The sequence below is a fragment of the Canis lupus genome, chromosome 28 (genome assembly GCF_003254725.2).
Source record: "Canis lupus dingo isolate Sandy chromosome 28, ASM325472v2, whole genome shotgun sequence".
Classification (NCBI taxonomy): domain Eukaryota; kingdom Metazoa; phylum Chordata; class Mammalia; order Carnivora; family Canidae; genus Canis; species Canis lupus.
Window position 1 is genome coordinate 30,186,049 of NC_064270.1, and position 27,171 is coordinate 30,213,219.

Consider the following 27,171-nt stretch of genomic DNA (forward strand, 5'->3'; position numbering starts at 1 on the left):
AGCAGGCTCCATGCAGGAAGCCTGACGTGGGACTCGATCCTGGCTCTCAGGATCACACCCCAGGCTGTAGGCGGCGCTAAACCACTGCGCCACCTGGGCTGCCCAAATACAGATTTTATTTTGACGATTATATACTTTCATTTTTGTTTCACTGCCTTATGTGACTATTAACATAAATAAATGTACTCAAATTATGAATGTGAACAAAATAACCAGAGTAAAATAGTAGATTTAACTTGTAGTTGTTTCTATATGCCAGAGTAGAATAATAGATTTAACTTGGTTTTCCTATATATAACTTGAAGATGCTCCAGTAGGTACAAAACTGCTGGTTATCATATGCTGGTAGCATCTGGGATCAGAGGTGGCGTGATTCCTCCTCTTCTTGGTCTAGTTCACTGTTATTTGCCAAGATGGACCTTGAGCTTTGTTCTCCTCATTTATAGAGAGTAATGAAACTCACTAGCTTGGGAGGGGTCTTGAATTTCTTTGTCCTATCTTGATGACAAAAGGGGTATCTAGAATATTGCTATTTAAATACGAAAACCCAAACAATTTCCCAGTTTGTATGTATGCGTGTAGGCATGTATATATTTCTTTTGTAGGGGAAATGCCTCGGGTTGATCATTTGGTGTTCATGGTACATGGGATTGGACCTGTGTGTGACTTGCGCTTTAGAAGCATTATTGAATGTGGTAAGTATTAGTCATTTATTTCATGGAATGAATTGAGAAGTGATAACTTTTAAATGTTCATTTTTGAGATAGTTTCCAGCTCTTTACTACTGGCTGAGGAACTGTAAGAGGAGATTTAAGTGGTCACTAGGAAATAATGTATACTTGATTTGCTTCTATGATATAGGTAATTCATAAAATCCTACAATGAAGAATTAGAAGGAATCTTGGAAATTAGTCTTTCTGACAAATAGCCTCTGCCTAGGCACTTTTGGCAACTAGGTATACCTGTGCATTGAGGTGATTTAAAGTGAATTAGTTGAAGTTGTTTAATGGAACAATCTGCCTGGTTTACTTAAATTTTTGAAGTTTTATTTTTATATCTGTATAATAATAGTTCTATTGAATACTTGATTTGTACCAGGCATTTTGCATACGTTGTGTTACTCACCTCTCACAATAAACCTTGAGGGGGGTATAGGTACTGGTGCTGTTCTCCCCACTAGTAGGTGAGGCACTGAAGTGCGTAGGTGTAAGTTGACCTCTCCTGTATCATGGTCTGTGGGTTCTTGAGTGGGGGTCCTCTATTCCAGAGTGTGTATCTATAGTGCTATGCTGCCTTCCAGGAATGGTAGTTAAATGTTTTTCAGTTGTTCTATACATTCCTCTGAAATATTGAAAAATTAAAAAGAGCTTCCTAAAGGTTGGGTATTTTCCTTTTTGGACTGATTTTGTCATTCCTATTTTTTTTCTTAAAACGTTTGTTATATAAAAAGTACTAGAATATTTGAGGGAATTACCAACTATCTATCAAGCTAGGACATTTAATCAATTTAATTTGTCTTCCCTGATTTTCTTGTTTTAAGTGGATGATTTTAGGGTGGTTTCTCTGAAATTGCTGCAGACACATTTCAAGAAATCTTTAGACGATCGGAAAGTAAGCAGAGTGGAATTCCTTCCTGTTCATTGGCATAGTTCCTTGGGTGGGGATGCCACAGGTGTTGACAGGTTTGTGGACTTTGATAACTCGTTGTTCAGATTAGTCAAACTTAGATTCAAAATTTAAACCGTAATATGAAATAGTTTATTGTAACTTCAACATATGTTTTCAATAAATTTAATCCTTTCTTTAAATGACGTAGTTTCTCTGATGACATATGATTTAAACACTGGCTACTTTTCCATGTGCGCATGCATTTGTGTTTGTGCATGTGTGCACATGCATACATGTCTGCATTCCTATTATAAACATTTAAGAGAATCTGGTAAATGTAAGCCCATTTTAGAATACTATTCTAATCTATAGTAGGTTATACAGGAGGCTATCCTGTACATTGTAGGATGTTTAGGAGCATCCTTTCTTCTACCCACTGGGGAACAGCAGTGCCCCCCCGCCCCCAACCACCAACAGCCAAAAATATCTCCAGTCCTTGTAAAAGGCCAGCAGCATCTGTAGGCACTGTGACAACTGAAAGTAGCCCAGTCAATTTTGAAAGCTCCCAGTTGAGAAACAGATTTAGATAATATTTATGCTAGGACACAGGGCTAATAACATACCTGGATTTTAGTGAAGATCATGGTTCAGGACACATGTTTTAATGAAACTAATTCTGCAAATAGCATTCTCTGTTATTCCATATATTATTCTATGGTTAGTCCTGTTTATGAGAGTATAATCTTGAGAGTGGATGTTCATGAACTTCACTATATCCATTCTCAAATCAAGAAGGATTTTCAGTGCATGAAACTCCTTTCTCATTCCTTGCTATATTCCCTGTTGTCCTTTCCACCACAGTTTTTGTCAGGTATCCTGATTTCCAATTAATGGGAGGAATGGAAGAGTAGCCTTTCATCTTTAAAAAGAAAATTAAAATTTTTACATAGGCCTTATTTTATGTGATAACTCTTTGGAGAATCCCCAAAGTCACAGTCTAGTTCTAGGCACACATGACTTATTTTTTGTTTTATCTTGATTGATTTATAATAACTCTGTCTACAGAATCAACTCGTAATTAGTCTGTGGAATTCTTATACTCGTATATTTAGAAATCACTGTCTCAATTTTAAAGAATCTGTAGATTGGAAGGTGTCTGGTGACTGAATTTGCTTTTTCTTTCTAAAACAGGAATATTAAGAAAATCACTTTACCAAGTATTGGTCGGTTTCGTCACTTTACCAATGAAACCTTGCTAGATATTTTATTTTACAATAGCCCCACCTACTGTCAGACGATTGTGGAGAAAGTGAGAATGGAGATAAACCGCCTGCATGCACTATTTATGAGTCGGAATCCAGACTTCAAAGGAGGAGTCTCTGTTGCTGGTCACAGTTTAGGTAAAACTGTCAAATATCCACATTTTAAACATAATTTTTGTTGAGTTATCACTGCTTTAAGGTGACGTTGCTAGTATGAGATTTAGGATTAAAGATTTTAAGTTTTATAAAGGGTGGATGTGAATGCGTTGAGTTTAGGTTCTACCTTTGCTTTTCAATTACCTAGGAATGCTTTTATTTTAGTTTATTCTGCTGTTTGGTAAAACGAGTATTGATGATCAGATCTTGATTGACATTGAACTTTTGTATGACTTTTGCCTAAGAACTTTGAAAAAAAAAAAGAGAGAATTTACTTAGTGTTATAAAAGTATTAGTACATTATAAAGCAAACTGCAATTTTTTTTTTTTTAGGTTCTTTAATATTGTTTGACATCCTGTCTAATCAAAAAGATTTGAATTTGTCAAAGTCTCCTGGACCTTTTGCTGTTGCTAATGGAGTTGTGAAGCAGCCACATTTTCAGGAAAAACAGGTATGGCCCAGTTAACATATTTAGATTAGAGATGAAGCCAAACAGTTTCCTAAAGTCTGAACTGTTTCCTGAAAAAAAACATTTTTTTTTCCTTAAGTTTAAGTAATCTCTATGCCCAGCATGGGGCTCAAACTTGCAGCCTCAAGATCAAGAATCCTATGCGTTTCTGACTGTGTGGGCCAGGTGCCCCTGAAAAGTCTTTATAAATCAAAGTACCTTGAGGTTTATAAGTATGATAGAATCATATAGCTTGAGTTTCTCACTTGTCTTTCTTATGGATTATAAATTTAAATGTGAAAAAAAGTTTTTGATTAAAAAAAAGTCAAGTAAATTATTGTAGGAAATGGGAACAAGAGTGATTTATTCACAACTTTTTCAGAATATTCAAACTTTGGATGATAAACTACCCAAAATTATGACTTCTATATGGAGCAAAATTGTTTAAGATTTGCTGTAGATCAGGGGACAGTTTATGGAAGTTTTTCTGAGGTTTGCAGTCAGTGTTCCCTGACTTTTTTTTTTTTCTCCTTAAGATACCTGAAGAGCCAAAGTTGACTTTGGATGAGTCCTGTGACCTTGACATTGAAAATGAAGAAGTCTTAAGTTTGCAAGAAACTCTGGAAGCACTTAGCCTCTCTGAATATGTTAGCATATTTGAAAAGGAAAAGATTGATATGGAATCTCTGGTACTGAGGATATTTTGATTCATTTTTGTTTAAGATTGTTTTTCTTGTGTATTAGATCAAAAATTAAGAATGATTTGAACACTTTTACGTCATGATACATTTCAGATAAGGCAGAGACTTAAATATTTAGAAACTGAAAAACACAGGAGTTTTGTTTGTTTGTGTTTTAGTATAATCTGGGAGGGCTTCTAAGTATGACACAAAACCCAGAAGCCATAAAAGAAAAATTGGATAGCAGATTTCCTAAACAACATCTAAAGGCCAGTGATGATTTTTTTTTTTTTTTTTTTTTTTTTCCGTGAGGATTTTTTTTTTTTTAAACAATGTTATCAAGCCATGAAAAGACATGGGGGATTTTATCTTTTATTTTATTTTTTAAATTTTTTATTTATTTATGATAGTCACACATTGAGAGAGAGAGAGAGGCGGAGACATAGGCAGAGGGAGAAGCAGGCTCCATGCATCAGGAGCCCGATGTGGGATTCGATCCCGGGTCTCCAGGATCGCGCCCTGGGCCAAAGGCAGGTGCTAAACCGCTGCGCCACCCAGGGATCCCAAGGCCAGTGATGATTAAGAAGACTATTTGGAACACACATTAGAGACAAAAGATTTATTTCCATATTATTTAAAACTCCTCTGAATTAATTCCACAAAGGCCATCAACACAGTAGAATAGGTGAAGAATATGAACAGATGATGTGCAGAAAGGGAAATAACAAAAATGGCTTTTTGTCATATGAAAACTCCTGAGAGAAAGTCAGATTAAAGGTACAATGAGTTTTTTTTAACCTTTCGGTTTGGCAAAAATAAAAACTTCTTAATATAATGTGGGCCAGGGTGAGGGTAAGTGGGCACCATCTACATACTGTGTTTTTTTTTTTTTTTAAAGACTTTATTTATTCATGAGAGACACACAGAGAGAGGCAGAGACTTAGGCAGAGGGAGCTGCAGGCTCCCTTTGAAGAGCCCGATGTGTGACTCAATCCCGGGACTCCGGGATCAGGCTCTGAGTTGGCAGAATCTCAACCGCTGAGCCACCCAGGCTTCCTTACATATTGTTTGTAAGACTAAATTGCTACAACCCGTATGGAAAGCAGTTTGGTAAATATTTTTACCAAAATTTTATTTGAGATAGAATGAGAGAGTTCACAAGCGGTGGGTGGGACCAGAGGGAGAGGGAGAAGCAGACTCCCACTGAGCAGGGAGCCCACCATGGAGCTTGATCTCAGGACCCCAGGATCATGACCTGAGCTGAAGGCAGACACTTAACCAACTAAGCCACCCTGGTGCCCTTATTTTTTTCTTTTTAATGAAGAATTATAACTTTTTTTTTTGAGGAAGATTTTAGTGTATTTAAAATAATGGCAGGGTTGGAAATTTTATTTAAAATTTTTTTTATTTAAGTTCAATTTAATTAACATGCAGTATATTAGTTTCAGAGGTAGAATTCAGTGATTCATCAGTTATGTATAACTCCCAGTGCTCATTACATCATGTTCCCTCCTCAATGCCCATCACTAAGTTACCTCATCCCTCCTACCCACCTCCCCTCCAGCAGTCCTATTTATTCCCTATGTTAAGATGGTAATACATTTTTAAAATACAAAAAAACAAAAACAAAAACAAAAAAAACAAAACCCAAAAAACAAAAAACCAATCTCTTGCCCCAGCAATTTGACTACCAGGAATAATTTCAATAGAGGTATTCACACAAGAGCATCTACAAAGATACTTGCTATAGCACAGTGTTTATGATAGCACAACCTTAGAAACACCTTCTGTGTCCAGTAGGAGGACACTAGTATAATAGTTTATGGTACATGCACATAACAGAATGCAGCTGTTGAGTGAATAAGGCAGTGTCAGAGATAATGGTAGGAAGTGATTTCTAAGATATGTGAAAAGTGCACAGTTCAGTCCCATTTGCATAGCAGGGTATACATCCAAGGAAAACCATGTAGGTGCTGTGTATACAGAAGTTGTCTCTAGGAGAGCAGATTGCAGTGGCTGCTGAGGGAACTGGGTGGTTGGAACAGGAGTGGTGGTAAGAGACTTCATTGTCTGCTTGACTGTAGCTTTTGAATTTTGTACAGCACGTGTGTATTTTCTGCTAAAAACGACTAGAATGATTTAGATGTAGAAGGCTCAGATTTTACAACCTAAATTAATCTATGATCTAAAAACAAATTAACTTTAAAAAATTGACTGGCTCTTAGATTGATTTCAATGGGATGGTTCCTTTTTATCATTTCCTGATTCCAGTTTCATCTATCATTAGATTAACTAATGTGCTTGTTTGTCTGTTTTCTTTTAAAGCTTATGTGTACAGTTGATGACCTGAAGGAAATGGGCATACCTCTTGGACCCAGAAAGAAGATAGCTAACTTTGTAAAACAGAAAGCAGTTAAACTGGTAAGTTCATTTCTGCCCTTAAAACTGAAACCAAAACTCATAATTTGACTAGCTTGTTTATATTTTGGAAGTTTTCGTTAATACCAGTGTGGTTGGGCCAACTGGTGTGCTCCCTGCTCAAGAGCATAGTGGTAGAGCTGATGGAAGTGTAGACTTTATTTATTTATTTATTTATTTATTTATTTATTTATTTATTTATTTTTTTAAAGTGTAGACTTTAGAGTCAGCCAGAACCAGATATCAATCCCAGTTAGGGTAACTGACCATCCTGGTTTTCCTGAGACAGAGAATGATGAAGGACTTTTAGTTTTAATATTGGTATTTGGGGATTTCCTGGTGCAATAACTGGGTAAGCCTTGGATAGTTGGATGAATTGGTCATCCTGCTACCCAGTTCAACCGTTTTTAACTCCTTATTCATGATGAATTTGCTTAACTTTTCAGATTCTTGGTTTCCCTAATTTCTAAAATGCAAATGATGCTACCTTCCTTAAAGGGTTGAATTAATGCATAGAAGTTAAGCTAATGTTAGCTCATTTTCTCCCTTCTTAGTTCTCATCATCTGAAGAGATAAGAATAGACCCACTAAAATCTCATTAAATAATAACCAAAAAGCAAAAATTCTTTTTTTTTTAATATTTTATTTATTTGTCTGAAAGAGAACGAGTGAAAGAGCACAAGCAGGGAGGAGGGGCAGTGGGACAGGGAGAAGGAGACTCCCTGGTGAGCAGGGAGCCCAACTCAGGGCTTGATCCCAGGACCCTGGGATCATGACCCGAGCTGAAGGCAGGCACTTAACTGAGCCACCCAGGCACCCCAAAAAGTAAAACTTATTACAAAACAAAACAGCTAAAAAGAGTGTAAAAAGAAATAGAGCAACTACGGAAAAACTCACTTGTTACATTTAATTTCTATTTATTTATTTATAGCTTTTATATATTTGAGAGAGAGAGCATGACATGAAAGGATGAGCAGGAAGAGGGGAGATGCTGAGAGAGAGGGAGAAGCAGACTCCCCACTGAGCAGGGAATCTGACATGGGGCCCGATCCCAGGACCCTGAGATCGTGATCTGAGCTGAAGGCCGACATTTAACTGATTGAGCCACCCAGGAGCCCCTAATTTTCATTTATTAAATTAATTTTATAGAAATCTCCAAAATCCGTTGTTTTCGAATAGTTGTTGGGTGATAGATACTTCATTATGGGTTGGATTTGCATTTCCCTGATGATTAATGATATAGAACATATTTTCATGTACCTGCCGTGTGTATGTATGTCTTCTTTGGGGAACTATTCAAATCCTCTGCCCATTTTTTAATTGAATTGACTTAATTTAAAAATTTTTTTTGTGAATTGGGCCGTAGCTGCATTTTAGTGCAGTAAACCTCTTGCTTCATTTTCTGAGGGAACATTGTTTGAGAACCACTGCTGTAGGACAGAACACTCATTGTAATTATTCAGTGACTCAGTGAGAGAGGATGGGGGTATAATAGGAAGTGGAAAAGAAGGGTGGCAGACAGTTTTATTTCTTCTATATTGCCTACTGAATTAGCCACTTGGACTTGTTTCCCAATATCCTAGTGTTTGGGAATCATTAATAGACAAGCTTGATTTGGCCAGCTGTTTTGTTCAGGTGCCACGGGGTGACTGTTTCAATAGAGACATACATAGCCTTGTGCAGCTTGGGGAGTACAAGCCACTAAAATGTGGGCTTGTGGCAAATGGGCAAGTTCCCCCGTGGTAGCTATTCACATTCCCCTGACATGCTGGCTGCTGTGTCAGGCTGTGGTCAGTGAGTGGATTTGATCTCACTGTTACAGAGATACCCTGGTTCCACAGATGCTCCTAAAGCTTTGGTTCACTTCCTTATTTATGGAAATATATGGATCTTAAGTGTTCAGCATAGTAAGTTTTGAAACTTTGTGTACCAGTGTAATCTTTTTGAAACTTTTTGCACCTAAAACAAGAGTTAGAACATTTCTGTCACCAGATAGTTCTCTCCTGCTTCTTCCTAGGCCGCTCCTCCCACTCTCTTGACGCTACTCTGGTTTCCATCACTGTTGAGTTTGCTTGTTCTGCAAGTTCATGTAAATGGGATCAGTGTTACGTATTCTTTGGTGTCTGGCTTCTTTTACTCAAAATGCTATTTTTGAGATTCATCCAAGTACTGTGTCATTTGCAGTTCATTCTTTTCTATTTCTGAGTAGTTATTCTGTTGTGTGACCACAGTATGCTTATCTGTTCTTCTGAAATGTTTTTGAGGAAAACTTGTCAGTGGCTCCATGCAGACATAATGGGTGTAAATATGTTGAATGAAGAAATTTCTCCCCAAATCTACACCTTTATAGGAAGTATGTATTTTACAATTATATGATACTTTAATCTGTCTAAAGCTGAGATCATAAAGGAAGAAGTTGGCATTTTGTATTAAAACTTTATATAGAAAAGTAGAATGAATAATGATAGGCAGCATTTGGATTTTTTTTTTTTCTTCTTAACAGAAGTGAAGCTATTTTAAGAAATATGAAAAGTTTTTCAAGACATCTGTTTTCAGGGACAGATCACAGGAACAAATACTTTGCAGAGCTGGTTTGTTCTAAAGTCTATCCCAGGAATAGGGGCAGCCAACTTTCATGAGGTACCAAGACATGTTTCAGCAAAAATATTTTCACTTTCCTAAAGTTATATGCTGTTTTCAAGTCCAAATATATTATAAATATCTGATCCTTTTCTGTCAGCAAAAAAGGGAACACTTTTTTTTTTTTTTTTTTAACTCCAACGTTGGTAGTATTTGTGCAGAATGAAGGTAGAATTTGTTTTTTTGTATTTCTGAATACAGGTGAAATCAGACCATCTGAAACTGTCCTGCAATTCACATCTTTCAAAGGTCCTTTCCTCCATTCACATGAATTCATCAGAGTCATTGCCGTCCTGATTTGAAGACATGTTCTCAGCTTTCATCAGTGATGAATAGCTCCTTAGTTCGTCCATTTCTCGCTTCTTCTTCATCTCTTCCTTTTCTCTCCTTTTCATCTCCTGAATTTGGGCTTTTTTCTCATTCCTCTCTTCCCGGTCTCTGCATTCCTTCTCTGCTGCTAGGTCAGGGAACCGCTCCATTTTGGTCTTTTCCAACCGGTTCAGGATCTCATTCACTTTCTTCTCCACAGTCACAATTTTCACATCCTTCTGCCTGTTAAAGCCTATCTGTCCCACATCCATGTCAGCTGTTTTCTTCAGATTAGCCCACGGTGTATATACCACATTAACGTTGTTCATCTTGCAGCCTTGAATGCTATTCGCCTTCACAAGATGGGCGCAGTCCATCAGGACTTCCTTTGGAATGTCTTCTATCTTCTCCCCCTTATGTAATCGAAGGTATACATGAGCCGAAGAGAGTTTGTCCACATGAAACCAAATATCTTCAGGCCAGCCATGCTTTATTAGATCTTCATTTTCATATTTATCCTTTCCCATGTAAATAGTGTAAGCTGAGGAGTTAACGCTGCTGCTGGTGAAGTAGAACACCATGATCCCGGTGGTGGCGGTGCAGCGGCTCCAGGGCGGAACAGCAGCACTCAATTCGCCAGCTCAAGAGACCAGCATTTGGATTTAATTGTAGCTGTTTTGCTGTTTTTTCTTAGTCTCTTCATTTTTTCTTCCAAGAATTTTACTTTATTTTTTAAAGATTTTATTTATTCATGAGAAACAGTGAGAGGCAGAGACACAGGCACAGGGAGCCTGATGTGGGACTCGATCCCAGGACCAGGAGATCACGCCCTGAGCCAAAGGCAGACGCTCAACCACTGAGCCACCCATGCTTCCCTTTCTTAAGAATTTTAAAGTAAATTATATAAATCATGGCATTTTTCCCCCTATATGTTATGTACATCTCTAAGGACATTTCTGTGAACACCACACTGCCTAAGAAATTACTGATCATTCCTTAGCATTGAGATAGCATGTTCTGTAGTGATAGCTGATTAATTTTGCCTCAGAGTCATGTTATGAATTATGAAATGTTGATGTTTTCACAGGAACAGAAAAAAGCAGCATCAGAAAAGAAGGCAGTGATGGCGGCTTCGACAAAGGGACAAGAGGAGAGTGGCCAGAAGGCTAAAGAAATGGCTTCTCTTCCCTCAGAATCTAACGAGTCCAAAAGGAAACTTCCAGTTGGTGCTTATGTGTCTTCTGTGCATGTTGATTATGAATCTTTTGAAGTTGGCACTGGACAGGTAAGTTTGCATGTTGATTAGGGCTGCATATTTTATGTTGGAATCATGTATCTTTTTCGTTGGAGTTGGCTTTAAATTCTTAAAATAATCAACATTTATGGAGGGTGAAGAAAACTGATTTTCTGTCCATAAGATGGTATGCTTCTTTCAATAAAATATTTTATTTATTTTGAAATTTATCTTTATTTTTTCCACTGCTCATTATTTTATAACATTAGTCTCTCATAGCCACTAGCAACAGAGTGGTGATAGAAAATCATGTTGTGAACACACTTGTCCTGTTACCTGTGGTTTAGCTTCCTATGGTTTCAGTTACCCATGGTCACCTGTGGTCTGAAAGCCCATGGTATGGTCCTCCTTCTGACATATGGTCAGAAGGTCACTAGTAGCCTAACATTGGATCACAAAGCTTGCATCATTCACCTCACTTCATCTCATCAAGTAGGCTTTTTATCATCTTACATCATCACAGTAAGGCTGAGTACAGGACAAGAAGACGTTTCGAGAGAGACAGACTATATTCACATAACTTTTATGGTAATATATTGTGATAATTGTTCTATTGTATTATTAGTTATTGTTAGTCTCTTACCCTGCCTAATTTATAAGTTAAGCTTTATTGTAGGTAGGTACATATGAGCAAAGACATAGAATATAGAGTACAGTTTTTCTGAGATTTCAGGCATCCAATGGGGGTCTTGAAATATATCCCCTTGGGTAAGGGGGGACTACTAAATACTTAAATTTCTGTGAGATAAACTTGATGTATTCACTTACATTTTTTTGGATTTACATTTCTTCTCTTGCAGAAGTTTTTTTTTTTCTTTTTCAGAAAATTTTCAATAAAAATCAACCTAGGGAGTCAGCAGTGCTACATTTAATAATATACTTTAATGTACTTATATCTTAATGGCTTAGAAGTTTTATTTATAGTTGTGTCTGTAAGGTTCCATTATCAGAAGTGAATTAATGACTGATTTAAAGAAGGCAGAAAATGGAACAGGATGTTTGCAGTAGCCTGTTCAAGCTTTTAAACCTAATTCATTGATAAAGATTGCATTTTTAAAACGTCTTCCTTTTTTTTTTTTAATTTTTTTTTTAATTTTTATTTATTTATGATAGTCACAGAGAGAGAGAGAGAGAGAGGCAGAGACATAGGCAGAGGGAGAAGCAGGCTCCATGCACAAACGTCTTCCTTTTTAAAGATTTTATTTATTTTGTTAGAAAGAGCATGAGTGGAGTGAGGAGTAGAAAGAGAAGCAGACTTCCTGCTGAGCAGGGAGCCTGGTGTGGGGTTTGATCCCAGGACTCTGGGATCATGACCTGAGCCGAAGGCAGGCTCTTAACTGCCTGTCACCCACGTGCCCCATAAAATGTCTTTCTTTTTAGATATGAGCAAACTTGAGCATACTTTAGCAGATAAAGAGCAGGTATTTCCTCACTTAACTGTGAAGGATCAGAGTATAGAAGGAGATTTGTGGAAATGGGGGCTCTATGTGGCCAGGACACTCACTGTGTGCCCCTCTCTGGGCTGGCCTTCTCCATGAACCTGGAGCCATGGGTATCATTGTCTATTGGCTCATCTCTTTAAAGCTTTATGACCACAGAGGAAAAGAAGCCTCCCCTGGAGGTCCAGTTAGAAAAATTTACTTGATGTGGTTTTAGTTATGGGCCCATTTTGGCCAATTTGTACTGTTTGGGGAATGGAGCACAGGTATTGACCCAACCCAAGTCACATGCCACCCCCATTGTGGGTGGGCCACTGTGGGCTAGTAGGATCTGTTACCTAGAACGTTGTGGGGCAGTGTAAACAATAGCCTGTGTGCATCATTCATTGCCAGAAAACCAAGAAACTCTGCTCAAGCAGGAAAAAAGAAAAAATATTATACTTTCCTTAGCCAGAACTAACTACTATGAACTGTTTGAACAAGGCCTTTTAGGCTTTTTTTAAGCATGTATTTATGTATATGTTTTAACAAAAAATAGGAAAATACTCCATATAATGTTTTACCAAAACATTATATTGATGCTTTCAAACACTGAATTATGAATATATTCTTATGTCAGTACATAGTTCTCTCATTTGTAATGACTATTTTGTCTTACTGTTTGGAGAGATAATGATTTATTTTGTCATTTACTTATTGGATGTATTAGTTTGCTTGGGCTGCTGTTAACGGAGTATCACACACTGGGTGGCTTTAAACAACAGAAATTTATTGTCTCAGTTCTAGACGCAGGAAGTCCAGAGCGAGGTGTCAGTAGGGCCATGCTCCCTTTGAAGAAGGGAGAACCCTTCTTGGCCTCTACCGGCTTTTGGCGGGTTGCCAGGGGCTCCTTGGCTCCTAGATGCAACTCTCCAGACCCACGTCTTCCCATGGCTGCTCCCTGCATCTGCACCATCTCCCCTGTTAGTCTGTGTGGCCAGGTTTTCCTTTTTTATAACAACACCAATCATGTTGGATTAGGGTCCACCTAAATACCTTATTTTAATTTGATTTGGTACATGTGTCTATTTTGTGGGGGACACAGTTCAACCCATAACATAGGATGTGTAGGCAATTTCTAGTTTTTCACTTTTTTAAAGCATTCCAGTGATGAATACTTTAAAACCAGTTTTCTGTGCTCATTCTTTATTTCCTTCATTTAAATAAGTAGAAGTGGGATAGGAGGTCCCAAGAATGTACACCTGAAAATTCTGGTAGTTACTTGTACTTGCCCCTGGAAAGGTTGTGCCAGTTTGTACTCTTGTGGACACTCTATAGGATGGACCCCTCTCCTCTGTCCTCACCAACACTGGTGCTGCATTGTCCTTTACAGATAGGTGGTGTTCACACTTTTATCGCTTCCTTCTGAAGAAATGACTTTTTCATGAAAACAGAAGATTTTTACTTTTTTTTTTTAGTATTTCATCTCTCTCTCTCTCTGATAACCATGTAGGAAAAAAGATGTCTCATTGTCTTTCTGAGCATTAGAGAGCTTAGATGTTTTCTCCTATGTCTTCTAGGCATTTTTACCCCCCTCAGGATCTCTGTCCCGAGATCAAGCCTCACATTGAGCTTCCTGCTCAATGGGGAGCCTGCTTCTCCTTCTTCCTTTGCCTGCCACCCTGCCTATTTGTGCTTGCTTGCTCTCTCTCTGTAAATAAATCAATCAAACCTTAAAAAAAAAATAATGACAGCAATTTTAAGCATTATAAGCCATACTTGAGTGGCATCATCTGTGTTGAGATGCTTTCAACTAAGCAGTTCCAGCTTGAACTTTCGAATTTTTTATTGTATGACATTGGAATGATGATCTTTTATTGTATTTTTTATTCTTTCTAGGTTTCTGTTGTTTACAACTCATTAGACTTTGAACCAGAGATTTTCTTTGCCTTGGGATCTCCAATTGGTATGTTCCTCACTATTCGAGGAGTGGATAGGATAGATGAGAACTACAGGCTTCCTACGTGTAAAGGATTCTTCAATATTTATCATCCAGTGAGTGACTTGAACTACTTCCTATTTTGAAGAAGATAAAACATCTACATAGAAACACCAATATAGATAAATCATCCTAATAGATTTTCAGATTCTTTTTTCTTAGGAACTAATTCTGATTTTGATGTACACCCAGCTCTCTGTCCTAAGAGAGAATAGTCTGATACCAACCAATAAACTTTTCTGCCAGAAAGCCTTTGTTCAAGGAAATAATTCTGTTGCTTTGCTTGCAAAGTAGTTTTCCTCACAAACTTAGAAGTCGTCTTATAATTACCAGTAGGTGAATGACTTGTGGGGAAAAAAAATCAAAATCTCTGGTTTGCTAGTTATCTATTTTGTCATACAATCAAGATACATAACTGAAGATAAGAGAGCTTTTCCAAAATTTCCAATTCTTCTCTTTACAGCTTGATCCAGTGGCGTATAGATTAGAGCCTATGATTGTTCCAGATTTGGACCTGAAAGCAGTTCTCATTCCACATCACAAAGGCAGAAAAAGACTTCATTTAGGTAAAAAGCAAATACTATAAAAGCTTGTTTCCTTCCTGTCATTTTGTAATCTGTTAGTCCTAATGAAGTATGTTTTTCCTGTCACTTGTAATTGAACTGTGAAAATCTTAACACCAGGTCCTTTCTGACAAAATTAATTTTATTTAAGAGCCTGCTGTGTTTAGAGCCTGTTTATTAAATGTTCAGAAGAGCTATAAAGTTTTGAGTGAGTTGCTTCTCCTTGAATATTTTGTTCTAGATGCGACGTTCTGATGGTTGAAATACTTAGGAATGGGGGATGTTGGTAATAAAGTGATGAGATATACCTATAGATTTTGATAGAATTTGGCCATAATTTTTGGAGTTGGGAAGCAGAGTAACACTTGAACTAAGGACCAACAAGACATAAACTTGATGCTAAGTCAACTGAGCTGTTACTTCCTTGCTAAATAGATAAACTTTTCCAATTAAAAACATTCATTAAACGTAATGGATCAGTAAGAATTCCAAATGGGGTTTAGGTTTCTCTTATGCCTGTTAATGGTGTGTATCATCCAGGGGCTTAAAGGTTTGGGTGGAAGGGATGGGAGTGCAGTGGAGAAGAGGGGGTATGTGATCATGCCCTTTTATTTAAAATTGGATTTTCTTTCTTTTTTTTTCTTACATCATTTTTTAAAAAATATTTAACTATTTTGGGATTAAAATGGGAAATTTGATACATACCTTAAAATCAAAAGGATTTATTAGACAAAAGTAGGAAAAATGAAGGGGCAGAGGTTTCTTCATTTTTAAATCAGAGGTTTATATTGTGGTTATATTAGAATCTCAAATTCTCAAAACCATTTTACCATTACAGATAAGAAAAGCAGTCATCTTTTTTATCTTGTGGGCCCATTTTTTTTAACTTACAGAAAAAAAAGCACATGAACGTGTCTACATTTTTATAGTATTTGAACTCTTCCTTCCCTCTTCTTTTTTTTTTTTTTTCCTTTTGTCGAGAGAGGGAATTTATACAGTTTGCCTGGATTAGCTTTGGTTATTAAAAAAGATGACAGAATAAGCCTCTATAAAACATTTTAATATGTTGAGAGTTCTTGGGTGAGAAACTCTGAGTGTTTGGCGTTTAAGAGAGGATTCATCCAGTCTGAGAAGAGTGTTAACTTTGAATTTTTATGGCACAGAATTTCACCTTGTGACTAATTAAGTTGATGTGTCATCTTCATCTCTTTAGAGTTGAAAGACAGTCTCTCTCGTATGGGATCTGATTTGAAGCAGGGTTTTATTAGCTCCCTGAAAAGCGCTTGGCAGACATTAAACGAATTTGCCCGCGCTCACACCTCTTCAACTCAGCTGCAAGAAGAACTGGAAAAAGTGGCCCATCAAATCAAAGAAGAAGAAGAAAAACAAGTAGTTGAAGGTAAATTTGGCATTTGAGGCATTTTCTAGTACAAATGTTATTTGTAAACATAATGAATTATTTGTATACATTATGAATTATTTAATGATGCTTTTCCATTCTGGTCTTTTTTGTTAAAATATGGAGGTTGTTTTTTTTTTTTTTTTTATATAAAGGAAAATCTGTTGTGATAAACTGTACTTCAACATGGATGCCATTCTTTTTCCAGGGTTTTGCCTGATAGTTAGTTGCTGGACTTTTTACTCTGCAATCTTGTTTTTGTTGAGATTCCTAAGGCCAGAGTGGAATATCAGAGTTAAGAGCAAAGCTTGTATTCAGGCATTTTAAAGACCCACTGTGAGAAAATATCTTCTGATGTTGTCTACCTTTGTCGTTTTATTATAGACTTTATCTGCATTGTCAGGTCATTGTGCCATGATGCTTTTGACTCTCTTCAGATTCTAATTCTGTTTCCTTTCTTTCTACAATGCTCTCTCACCCCTTTTCTTCAAAACTGTCAGCTCGTTGGCTCTTTCTCCTCTCTCGGGTAACCAGCCCCTCTTCCTTCTCCTGGCTCTTTGGAGGAATGGGAAGTGAGCCTGGTATCTCCCCAGGTTGCTACGTGTGTCAAGCGATATTCTCTTGAGCCCAGAAAGTCAGCTAAAGTCAAAGGATAATGATTAAGTGATTGACTTTGATATTGAAATGGTTTAAATTTTAGCAGAAAAGATTGTTGAAAGTCCAGATTTTTCCAAGGATGAGGACTACTTAGGAAAGGTTGGAATGCTAAACGGAGGCCGCCGAATTGACTACGTTCTTCAAGAAAAGCCAATAGAGAGTTTTAATGAATATCTTTTCGCTCTTCAGAGTCATTTGTGCTATTGGTAAGTAGTTTCTTCTTTGATAACATTCACGCGGCCTGTAGGTGCTGGCATATACAGCAGTTTTAGGGGAGACTCTTTTGCCGATTTATCACTTACGATGAAATATTAATTTCAATGGCCATATATTCAAAATCCGTATTTTCCCCCGTTATTTTATTATCCACAAGATGGCAGTGTGTCATCTGCCTTTTACCAAAGGACTTTAGTACGTGCACACTGATTTTTGTAGGGGTACCTTTCACAGAATGGAAGTGGTAGGGACTTTGAAAAGCCATCCTTTCATATATCCCCTGTCACCATGGAGAATTGCAACACAGCTGTTTTGTAGCTGGTCAGTATCCATCCAGTTTTTAAGGACAGCTTTAAGACTATACTACCTTATTTTCATTTGCCTTTCTTAGGTAGGGTTGAATAAAACAAAAGCTGCGTTTTCCACAGGTATGCACCGGTATGCATAGAGGTTAATTTCTACTAATGGTCTCCAAAGTAAACATGTTCTTTTCTTTGTGATAGGGAATCTGAAGATACTGCCCTGTTGTTACTTAAAGAAATTTATCGAACAATGAACATTAGTCCAGAACAGCCCCAGCATTGATTGGACTTCAGCCTCACTGTGTGAGTTTATCTTTATTGTGTGCATACAATCTGAATGTTTCATTCTAAAATCTTTTTTTTGTTGTTAGGTTTTTTTTTTGTTTGTTTTTTGTTTTTTAAGTAATCTCTGCATCCAACATGGGACTAGAACTCATGACCCTGAGATCAAGAGTCACAGGCTCCACTCACTGAACCAGTCAGGGTCTTTTATATATATATAAAAAAAGTCTGAAGTCTTTTTTATAGTGTTGAAGTTGACTATAATTTTCTCTCTTTTCTGTTTCTTCCTGGTGTTTTGTTTTTTTTTTCTTTTTTAAAAAATTCAGAATAGAGATGTTAAGGAGGGGAATTTATTTGCAATCTACATTTTTGATATGTTAACAGTTTTCTTTCTAATTCCGTCTGCTTTTATTTGAGTTCTTTTATTTTTGGTTTCTTTCTACAAGATATTCCTAGGAATATCAGCTAGGAATTCCTTTGGCTGTAGAAACAGAACCTGACTCACAGTACCTTAAATGAATAGAGGTTTATTTTTCTTGTGTAATGGGAAGAGTTCATGTGTTATGCCCACATTGTTGGCATCTTTTTACCTATATGTGGCTCTTACTCCATAATTACAAGACAGCTGCTGCGGTTCCAGGCACTGTGTGTACGTTCAAGACAAGAATCAGGAGGAAAGGACATTGGCAGTTATATCTGTTCCTTTTAATTAGGAAAGCAAAAATGTGTCCCAGAATTCACTCATGCCTATTGACTAAGCTTGTGCCACATATTCCATGTCTCCTCCAAACCCAGGCTCCAGGGAGGATTGTAAAAGCAATGTTTTATGCACCCCAGTCTTTATAGAGGGAAGGAATAGAGAGGGGGCAAACCTATGATGAATGAGCCAACCTGCGAGCCAGACACACTGCATTCCTGTCTTCCTGAGACCCCTGACCCCTCTTTTTCCTTGCTAGATTATTATTAAAAATTTTATTTAAATTTTAGTTAACATACAGTGCAATATTGGCTTTAGGAATAGAATTCAGTAATTTACTGCTGACATACAGTACCCAGTGCTCATCATAACAAGTGCCCTCTTTAATACCCATCAGCCATCTAACCCATCCCCATCTTCCTGAGTCCATCGATCCTCAGTTTGCAAATGGTGAGATTTCATTCTTTTGGGTGACTGAGTAATATTCCATTGTATACATATACCTCATCATCTTTAACCCTTCATCAGTCCATCACATTTGGTTGGGCTCTCTCTATAATTTGGTTATTGTGGATGGTGCTGCTATAACCATCACGGTACATATACCCCTTCAAATCTGTATTTTTATATCCTTTGGGTAAATACCTAGTAGAACAATTGCTGGATGGTAGGGTAGTTCTATTTTTAGTTTTTTGAGGAATCTCGGTGCTATTCTCCAGAGTGGCCATACCAGTTTGCATTCCTGCCAGCAGTGCAAGAGAATTCCCCTTTCTCCGCATCTTCACCAACAGCTGTTGTTTCTTATATTGTTAATTGTAGCCATTCTGACAGGTGTATGGTGGTAGCTCATCATCCTCACTAGATTATGCATCACTTAAAAGAATAGGTAGTGTTAAACAGAAATTTTAGGGCAGCCTGGGTGGCTCAGCGGTTTAGTGCCGCCTTCAGCCCAGGGCGTGATCCTGGAGACCTGGGATCGAGTCCCACATTGGGCTCCCTGCATGGCTCCCTCCTTCTGCCTGTGTCTCTGCCTCTCTCTCTGTCTCTGTCTCTCATGAATAAATAAATGGAATCTTAAGAAAAAAAAGAAATTTAAAGCCTTTAAAGCATTAAATACAAGTGGTTGAGCTCTAAACTGTGAACTCAAAAGCAGTTCTTGGCACTTTTGAATTTCCTAATAATAAATGTTAAGTTCAGCCTCCACCTTCTTATTTTGGTGAGATAACCACTTTCAGTAGGGTTTCCTTAGATTTCCCTGTGCATGTCTAATCAAATGTGTGTGCAGGTAAAAACAAAGATCTCATTTGACAGTATTGTTTTGCAACTTGATATTTTCTTTTTCTTTTTTATTTTTAAAGATTTCATTTATTTATTATTCATCAGAGAGAGAGAGAGAGAGAGATAGAAAGGCAGAGGGAGAAGCAGGCTCCATACAGGGAGCCCGATGTGGGACTCGATCTTGGGTCTCCAGGATCACACCCTGGGCTAAAAGTGGCCCTAAGGCACTGAGCCACCAGGGCTGCCTGCAACTTGATATTTTCTATCAGCCTTCTAACTTGTATGCTTTTCCTTATTAGTTTGTATCTTTTTCATTCTCTTCCATGGTTACATAGTAATCTATTGTGTATAGTCCATCTTATTTAGCCAATTTCCCATTAATGTGCACTTAGCTCATTTCTTAATTTATATTAGGGGATGTTAGTACAGAGTGGGTAAGAGGTCTGAAAAGCCATTTTGCAGCCAGCCTCTTTATACAGTTTTATCAGTTCTCACCATTTCTGATATTACAGAACTAAAATAAAGGTAATGTCAGAAGCTACTCCAGTTCAGATGTTCAATTATAAAATAGTCTCTCATTTGTTTCGCAAATATTTATTTGGTACTTAACTATATGCCAGGCACCAGTTTTTGTGTTGGTGATAAGTGGAAAATAAGATAGCATTCTCACCTTTAAAGAATTTACCCCCACTGGGAAGAGATGGATAGTAAACTTGTGCTCTCTGATCCATAAGTAAATTTCAGATATTGATAGGTCTTGTGGAGATAAAAATAGGAAGATGTGAGTGATGGGTTGCTTCTGGGGAAGACAATGGATGATGACATTGGAGTTGAAATTTGAAAGATGAGAGGGAGGTAGACTCTAAGGATATGGGGAAAACGATCCAAGCAGAAGGAAGGGAAGCTGCAGAGATCATGAGATGGGAACAGACATGGCACCTTTGAGGAACAGTAAGCAGACCAGTATGACTGGGGGTAATAAATGAAGGGGAACACAGGAGGAGAGGAGTCAGAGGTGGGTAGGCCTGATTATGAGGGAGCTGGTAAGATCTTTGCATCTTACTGAGTGTGATGGAAACATGGAAGTTTTAACGGGAGGAACGATATGACTTGGCTTAGACTTCAGAAGGAAAGCCCTGGGTGCTGGGTGGAGGGCAGAGTGTTGAGCAAGGAGGGAGGGAGGGAGAATAGTTAAGTGCCTGGTGGTGATGCTGATGAGGGCTCCAGTGGTAGGGATATTGCGAGATGATTGAGTGCAGATCTGTTTTGGAGGGAGTGAAGCCAGGGACTTCAGATAAATTCATCATGAGGGAGAAAGGAAAGAAGTTGAAGATGACTTGGGATTTTGATGTGAGCAACTGGGTGGATTGTAGTACCTTTTCCTGAGAAGGCTTGTGGACATATCAGGGTTTTTTGTGGGGTGTAGGGGATGGAGGAATCAATAGTTTTGTTAAGTCAGTAGTTGATGTTCTGAAGCTGATGGCCTGAAGCTCGGAAGAAAGTTCAGACCTAAAAAAAATGATGACTTTAAAATCAGTCATCAGCATATATGTGGCCATTTGAAGTCAGAAACGGGATGAGATCACCTTGGAGTGTGTAGGTGGAGAAGAGAAGTCATCTGGTAAAGGAGGAACCATTGAAGTGAAAGAAGATTCGGGAGCTTGTGGTCTCAGGGAAGCTGAGAGAAGATTGCTTCAAAAGAGAGTAGTCAGCAGTGTCCAGTGCTGCTGACAGAGAGGTCAAGGAAGAGGAGGACCAAGACTTGGCCATTGGCTTGAGGCAAGCGTAGTACATCATTGGTGACCTTGATTAAACAAAGGTGTTTTCATGTCATGGCAGAGGTAAAGTGGGTTGAGGAGATGTAAAGGATCAGAGAGGAAAGAGTTTTTTGCTATGAAAGGTAATAGAAATAAGACTCGGGGACATATTATAATATTAAGGTGTGTTTGTTTGCTACTGAGAATGATCCAGTATTGGGGGATGAAATTGATAAGGCAAGAACAAAAGGGAATAATTGTGGAGGGAAATACTTGAAAAGGCAGTGTGGGAAAGGGTCAAGGCCAAGTGAAGTGTTTAGCCTTAGAAAAGAATCAGGGATGCATCAAACCTAGTACCAGATGAAAGTGGGGAGCGTAGGCACTGATACGGATAGGCGGTGACATTGGTGCCTTCAAGGATCCTCTTTCCTCAGGGGGAGGATGGACAGTAAATAAAGGATTGCAGTGTGCCAGATGGTAAAAATAGAGCAGCAGAGAGGGAGCAACTTGGGATGGGACAAGTTCTGTATAAGATGGTGAGGGACACTTCTCACTGATAATGTGTCATTGAAGCAAGTGAGCCAAGTGGGTATCTGCGGAAAGATCATTTCAGACAGAGGGATGTAGATATATCAGAATATAAGAGCTGTCTCATTCTTTGTAATGGTCATGTAGTATCCCATTGACTGCTACAGTATTTCTGTTTTTTAGCCAGTTCTTTGTTGATGGGCATTTAGGTTATTCTGATCTAGTATAAACAATGCTCTAGTGATATATTTAATAGTTGCATTATATTCTAATTTGTAGTCCTAATTATTAAAATAGTTATCTACTATTGTTGGGTGTTTGGATGTTTTTCCAACTTTATTATAAATCTGACATGTAGTTTCATATACCTTTTGCACATATCTGTTTGGGAGACATTCCTACATGTAGCATTTTTGGATCTAAGAGTATTGTACATTTTCAAAGGATTTTGATCTATACCTGTTGCTAAATTGCATTTCAGAAAGGTTGCTCAATTTTCATGTCTGTATAAGTGCTGGTTTTCCTGTATCCTTGCCAACACTGGATATTACCATTTTTAAAAATTTTGCTGATTTGATATCTACAAATTGTTATCATTGTTTTAAAACGTGTATATTTCTGTCACTAGTGAAAATGGAGCATTTTTGGTATATTTCATTGGGCATTTGTCTTTTTAATATTTTTTTAAATTTAAATTCAGTTTGCCAACATATAGTATAAATCAGTGCTCATCCCATCAAGTGCCCGCCTTCATTTGTCTTTCTTGTCAGTTGCCTAGCCTTGGCCTTTGAGCAAAAGGTATGGAGGTGTGGTGTAAGGTATTTTGTTTCTAACTGATTTATAGTTGTGATATTTTAAGGATACTCACCCTTTGTCACTGTAGAGTTGTTTTCCAGTTTGACATTTGCCTTTTATTTTTGCTTAGGCCTTGGCTCTTGGGGGGCTGGATGGGTAGAGAGCATGTTTTAAAAACAAGTCGGCCAGTCTTCTGAGATTATCATTTCAGTATTATGTTTAATTTTTTTGTTCTTAAACAGTTTTGTTATTCACTCAACTTTATAGTGTAGAAGAATAGAGAGGGAATTAATTTTTTCTTAGTTTCTTTTGGCCTGTGCCATATATTGAAATGTACCCTTTGGTCACATGATGGGTCTCTGATATGCTGTTGTTTGACATTTTTATTATATGCCCAGTATTCTTTTTTTTTTTTTTTTTTTTGATGAGAAAATTGATTTTTAAAAAAATCTTAATTCCAATGTAGTTAACATACAGTGTTAAATTTCAGGGGTGCAACACAGTGATTCAATACTTCCATATATAACCCAGAGCTAATCACAAGAAGTATACCCAGTATTTGTTTTTGAGGCTTTTGGACATCTCTTCCATTGACTTATGTATCTGCCAACCATATTTCACTGATTTCAAGTCCTATAAATTCCACATTTTATCTTTAAATTTGGACTGTATCTTCTAAACAGCTGTTGCTTGGATGACAGTTGAGTTCTTCCCAAGATGGTTTGCATTTTTTTCTGCCATTTACTAAGGCAGTGCTACCAACCTGAGTCTGCTTAAGCTAATTTCTCTGCTTGAGATATTTTGGACTATGTTGCCAGTGTGAATTCAGACCACAAAACTTGTAGGCTTATAGAGCTGGGGGACCAGTTCAAATATCAAGGAATATTTTTTCCTCCTCTTACCATTGTCAAGGAAGAAGTGTGCAGACTTCTTTGCTGGCCCTTGTAGATGAAGGTTTATTTTTCTTTACCTCTCACTTGAGGCTGTAGCCATCTAGTATCCCCACTTTTTGTGGCTTCTGTCTCTTTTTAGACTCTGTATCCTAAGTATCCTTCCTCATTTCTGTGTGGTTACAAAAAATAGCGGTCTTACATTTGATGGTGTCTTACATTTAGTGAAATACGGTGTTTTGGTGATTGTAACTTGATAGATTTTACTGTCTGGTAGTGCAGGGACTTAGGATACCATGAGTCCTGGCTCTCGTTCCAAGTGAATTTTGTAATGACATAAGTTCCCCTGACAGTTTCTTTCTGCAAGACAAAACAAAACAAAACAAAACCCAAACAATGTAGTTCTCGGATTTTAATAATCACCTAACAGGAAAAACTTAAGAACCTTTCATTTCACACCTAATTTATTCACTGTTCATTGTTTTGTCTCTTCTTATACTTGATTATAAAATTTGGGTGGGAACTTAATTAAGTTCCTGATACGGTTTAAAAACTATAAAATTAGGGCAGCCCGGGTGGCTCAGTGGTTTAGCACCACCTTTGGCCCAGGGTGTGATACTGGAGACCCTGGATCGAGTCCCATGTCGGGCTCCCTGCATGGAGCCTGCTTCTCCCTCTGCCTGTGTCTCTGCCTGTCTCTCGCTCTGTGTGTCTCATGAATAAATAAATAAAATCTTTAAAAAATAATAATAATAAAACTATAAAATTATTAATTTAGAATATCGACAGTTCTCTACGTGGTTCATTTAAGTGTAGAGCACTTCTGTTGAATAATTCTTCTATGTGTATCTCCTCGATTCATTTTTAGAATTGTTCTTTTTTTTAAAGATTTTATTTATTTATTCATGAGAGACAGAGAGAGGCAGAGACACAGGCAGAGGGAGAAGCAGGCTCCATGCAGGAAGCCCGACGTGTGGGACTCGATCCTGGGTCTCCGGAATCATGCCCTGGGCTGAAGGCAGACACTAACCTACTGAGCCATCCAGAGATCCTCTAGAATTGTTCTTTAAAAAGCCTCACATGACCTTCACAGAAATTTTTTCTTTTACTTTCTGTACTCATTTCGTTCTGAAGATCTCCCATGCCCATTAGTCTCACCGGATGCTCTCTGCCACCCTCTGTCCCTTCAGAAGCCACGAGGCCTTGTGCTCACGGGCTGTGTTCTTCGGAGGCGGCCAACAGTGCAGATGTGGCAGTGCTGAGTGCCCGATGGAATATTGTCTTCACTCAGGAAGGAACAGCAGTGCTTTTGTCTTTTGTGCTTTATTACTGTAAGTTTGCAAATCTCACCAACGATTCTGTCTTTCTTTTAAAGACTTTCTTGTCTTTCCAGAAAGTCAGAGTAGAAATTACATTGCTGAGTAAACCTTCAGAGGACATTCCCAGTTTGCTCCCGTGATGGATGATGGAAAAGCAGTTCATCAGCATTTACTCGGGAAGAATTCTCACAAGTAAGAAGTCACTTAAAAGAAAACATACAGAACAGAAAGACAATGAAGAAAATCAGTACCACATGTGGACAGTATAGATAAGAAAAAATAATTTTTCAAATGATGCAATTAAAATTTCCTCCGATCAGTTTAGTTGTACAGCTGTCGAAGCGACGCGTGATACCAATGAAGACATATTTGTGGCATGCAGGCGGTTATTTCTGTTTCTTAAAAAGCTATTGCCAATGGGCTATTAAACTTGCATTTTTTAAAATTAATGTAGTATGTTCTTTTTTTCAAGTATGGACTTCTTGAGAAACTGTAGTAGTAAGATTTTCCAAAAATTTATGTTCTATTTTTAAATGTGAGTTGTAGTTCTCCGAGCTGCTTTACCACGGAGTCATCTGTATCTAAGAGGAAGTAGCCAAGATTGCTTATATTCCAAGCTGAATCTGAGGTTTTATGAAGCCTTTCAAGCACTCACTCAGTGCGTAGTTGTGCAAGTGAAATGTTCCTGCAGCACGGAAGTCCTTGACATGCTCTCCTGGCACATCCATGTCCAGCAGGGGTGTGGGGGGCAAATGGGAGGCTTCCCATTTTGTCATCTGAGGTAGCTGTGCAGCTGCCTCGTTGCTAAACTTTTAATTAATGTGAGAACCAAAGTAGAGTTTCTTGGGTTTTTTTCCTTTGTATTAATTTCACTTATACCAAAGTGTTTCAAAGTATGAAATGTATTGCTTCTAGACTATAAATCTACTTCTTGAAAAGACTGTTCTGTAATATTCCACTTTGTTTTACTATAACTTCAAATTATTTTAAATATTTTCCTAATACTACATGGGAATGCTGATTTTTCTTCTTTTGTTATGCAGTAGAAACATTTTACACTGTCTATTACATAGTTCTCATGGAACATAGAATTTTTTGAAAGCAACATGATACACATTTTTTTGTGTATATATTCTAATTAGTGTGAATAAAATAGCAACTGCATTTTTAAAAAGCAGCAAACGTCTGTATTTTTCTTCTTCCTTGAATATTTCTGTGATTTCAGCATTTATTGACTTTTCATTGTGAGTGCCTGCTGTATGTATTTAATTCATAGCATTTACTCCTAATAATAGAAGTAGGACAGAACCGTTTTAGAGCTGCAAGTGATCTCAGGTAGCATAAATTCCTTCCAACCACCTCTTTCTGCAGCTGAGGACATGACACTGCATGCCTTTCTCTGCAGATCTAGTGGCAGATTGGGGCTGGAATACACTTTTCACTGACTCCTCTTGGCCTTTATGTCTCTGGATCTAGTACTACTGTTTTTCTTTTAATTTGTACTTCCCCAAAATAGAAGAAAGATATTTATTTATGTATATAAATATATGTTTTAAAAGATTTTATTTATTTGAAAAAAAAAAGATTTTATTTATTTGACAGAGAGCATAAGCACAGGGAGCTGCAGGCAGAGGGAGACGGAGAAGCAGCCTCCCCACTGAGCAGGAAGCCCGATGTGGGACTCGATCCCAGGACTCTGGGATCATGACCTGAGCCAAAGACAGATGCCTAACTGACTGAGCCACCCAGGCACCCCAAAGGTTATTTGTATATACTTAATAAAATCCAGTTTGATTTTTCAATTTATAGCTGGTTTCAGCTGCATCATTCAGCCTATGTCTTCTGACTATTGTGGGCAGAGAAGAAATAATTGAACCAATGCCAAAAGAAATTTTAGGAATCTTGAGATTTTAATACTTGAAACATAAATTAGAGTGTTTTGGTGACTCTGCCTATGGACATATTTATATTACTCTTAAATATTTTTTTTAAAGATTTTATTTATTTTGAGAGTGTGCATGCACAGGGTGGGGTGGGGTGATGGGGAGCAGAGAGAGAGGGAGAGAATGTTAAGCAGGCTCCATGTCTTGCACAGAGCCTGACTTGAAGCTTGATCTTGAGACCCTGAGATCACGACCTGATCCACTAAGGCACCCTACTCTTCAATTTCTTAAACAAAAAACCCCAAAAAGCTAAACTATTAGTAGGTCCCCTGAGGGTGGAATCTGCACTTGTTAGCATATTGTTCACTATTG

At 37.8% G+C, this 27,171-nt stretch overlaps 2 protein-coding genes across 6 annotated transcripts in view; one reads left to right on the forward strand and one right to left on the reverse strand.

The window, feature by feature from the left end:
• Positions 1–25,365, forward strand: part of LOC112672429 (SEC23 interacting protein) — a 39,007-nt gene extending 13,642 nt beyond the window's left edge. Inside the window, exons 7-19 of one of the 5 annotated variants that reach the window (XM_025467435.3) lie at positions 606–695; positions 1,541–1,682; positions 2,800–3,008; positions 3,360–3,478; positions 4,012–4,164; positions 6,481–6,576; positions 10,610–10,807; positions 14,134–14,289; positions 14,697–14,799; positions 16,010–16,195; positions 16,899–17,058; positions 17,572–17,673; positions 24,991–25,365. In XM_025467435.3, the coding sequence (XP_025323220.1) occupies positions 606–695; positions 1,541–1,682; positions 2,800–3,008; positions 3,360–3,478; positions 4,012–4,164; positions 6,481–6,576; positions 10,610–10,807; positions 14,134–14,289; positions 14,697–14,799; positions 16,010–16,195; positions 16,899–17,058; positions 17,572–17,653 (1,694 nt within the window). In that variant the 3' untranslated portion in view covers positions 17,654–17,673; positions 24,991–25,365. Of the gene's footprint in view, positions 1–605; positions 696–1,540; positions 1,683–2,799; positions 3,009–3,359; positions 3,479–4,011; positions 4,165–6,480; positions 6,577–10,609; positions 10,808–14,133; positions 14,290–14,696; positions 14,800–16,009; positions 16,196–16,895; positions 17,059–17,571; positions 17,674–24,787 lie in introns of all 5 variants that reach the window. The other 4 variants (XM_025467432.2, XM_025467431.2, XM_025467430.3 and 1 more) reach the window with 4 other exon arrangements.
• On the reverse strand, positions 9,105–10,168 carry LOC112672430 (coiled-coil domain-containing protein 25-like). Its single transcript, XM_035707799.2, has one exon. It carries the CDS (start codon positions 10,101–10,103, stop codon positions 9,477–9,479), a length of 627 nt encoding a protein of 208 aa, XP_035563692.1. The 5' UTR covers positions 10,104–10,168; the 3' UTR covers positions 9,105–9,476.
• Positions 25,366–27,171: the final 1,806 nt, after the last annotated feature.

Coding starts and splice junctions, on each gene's coding strand:
- LOC112672430 (XM_035707799.2), bottom strand. CDS start 10,103: ATGGTGTTCTACTTCACCAGCAGCAGCGTTAACTCCTCAGCTTACACT.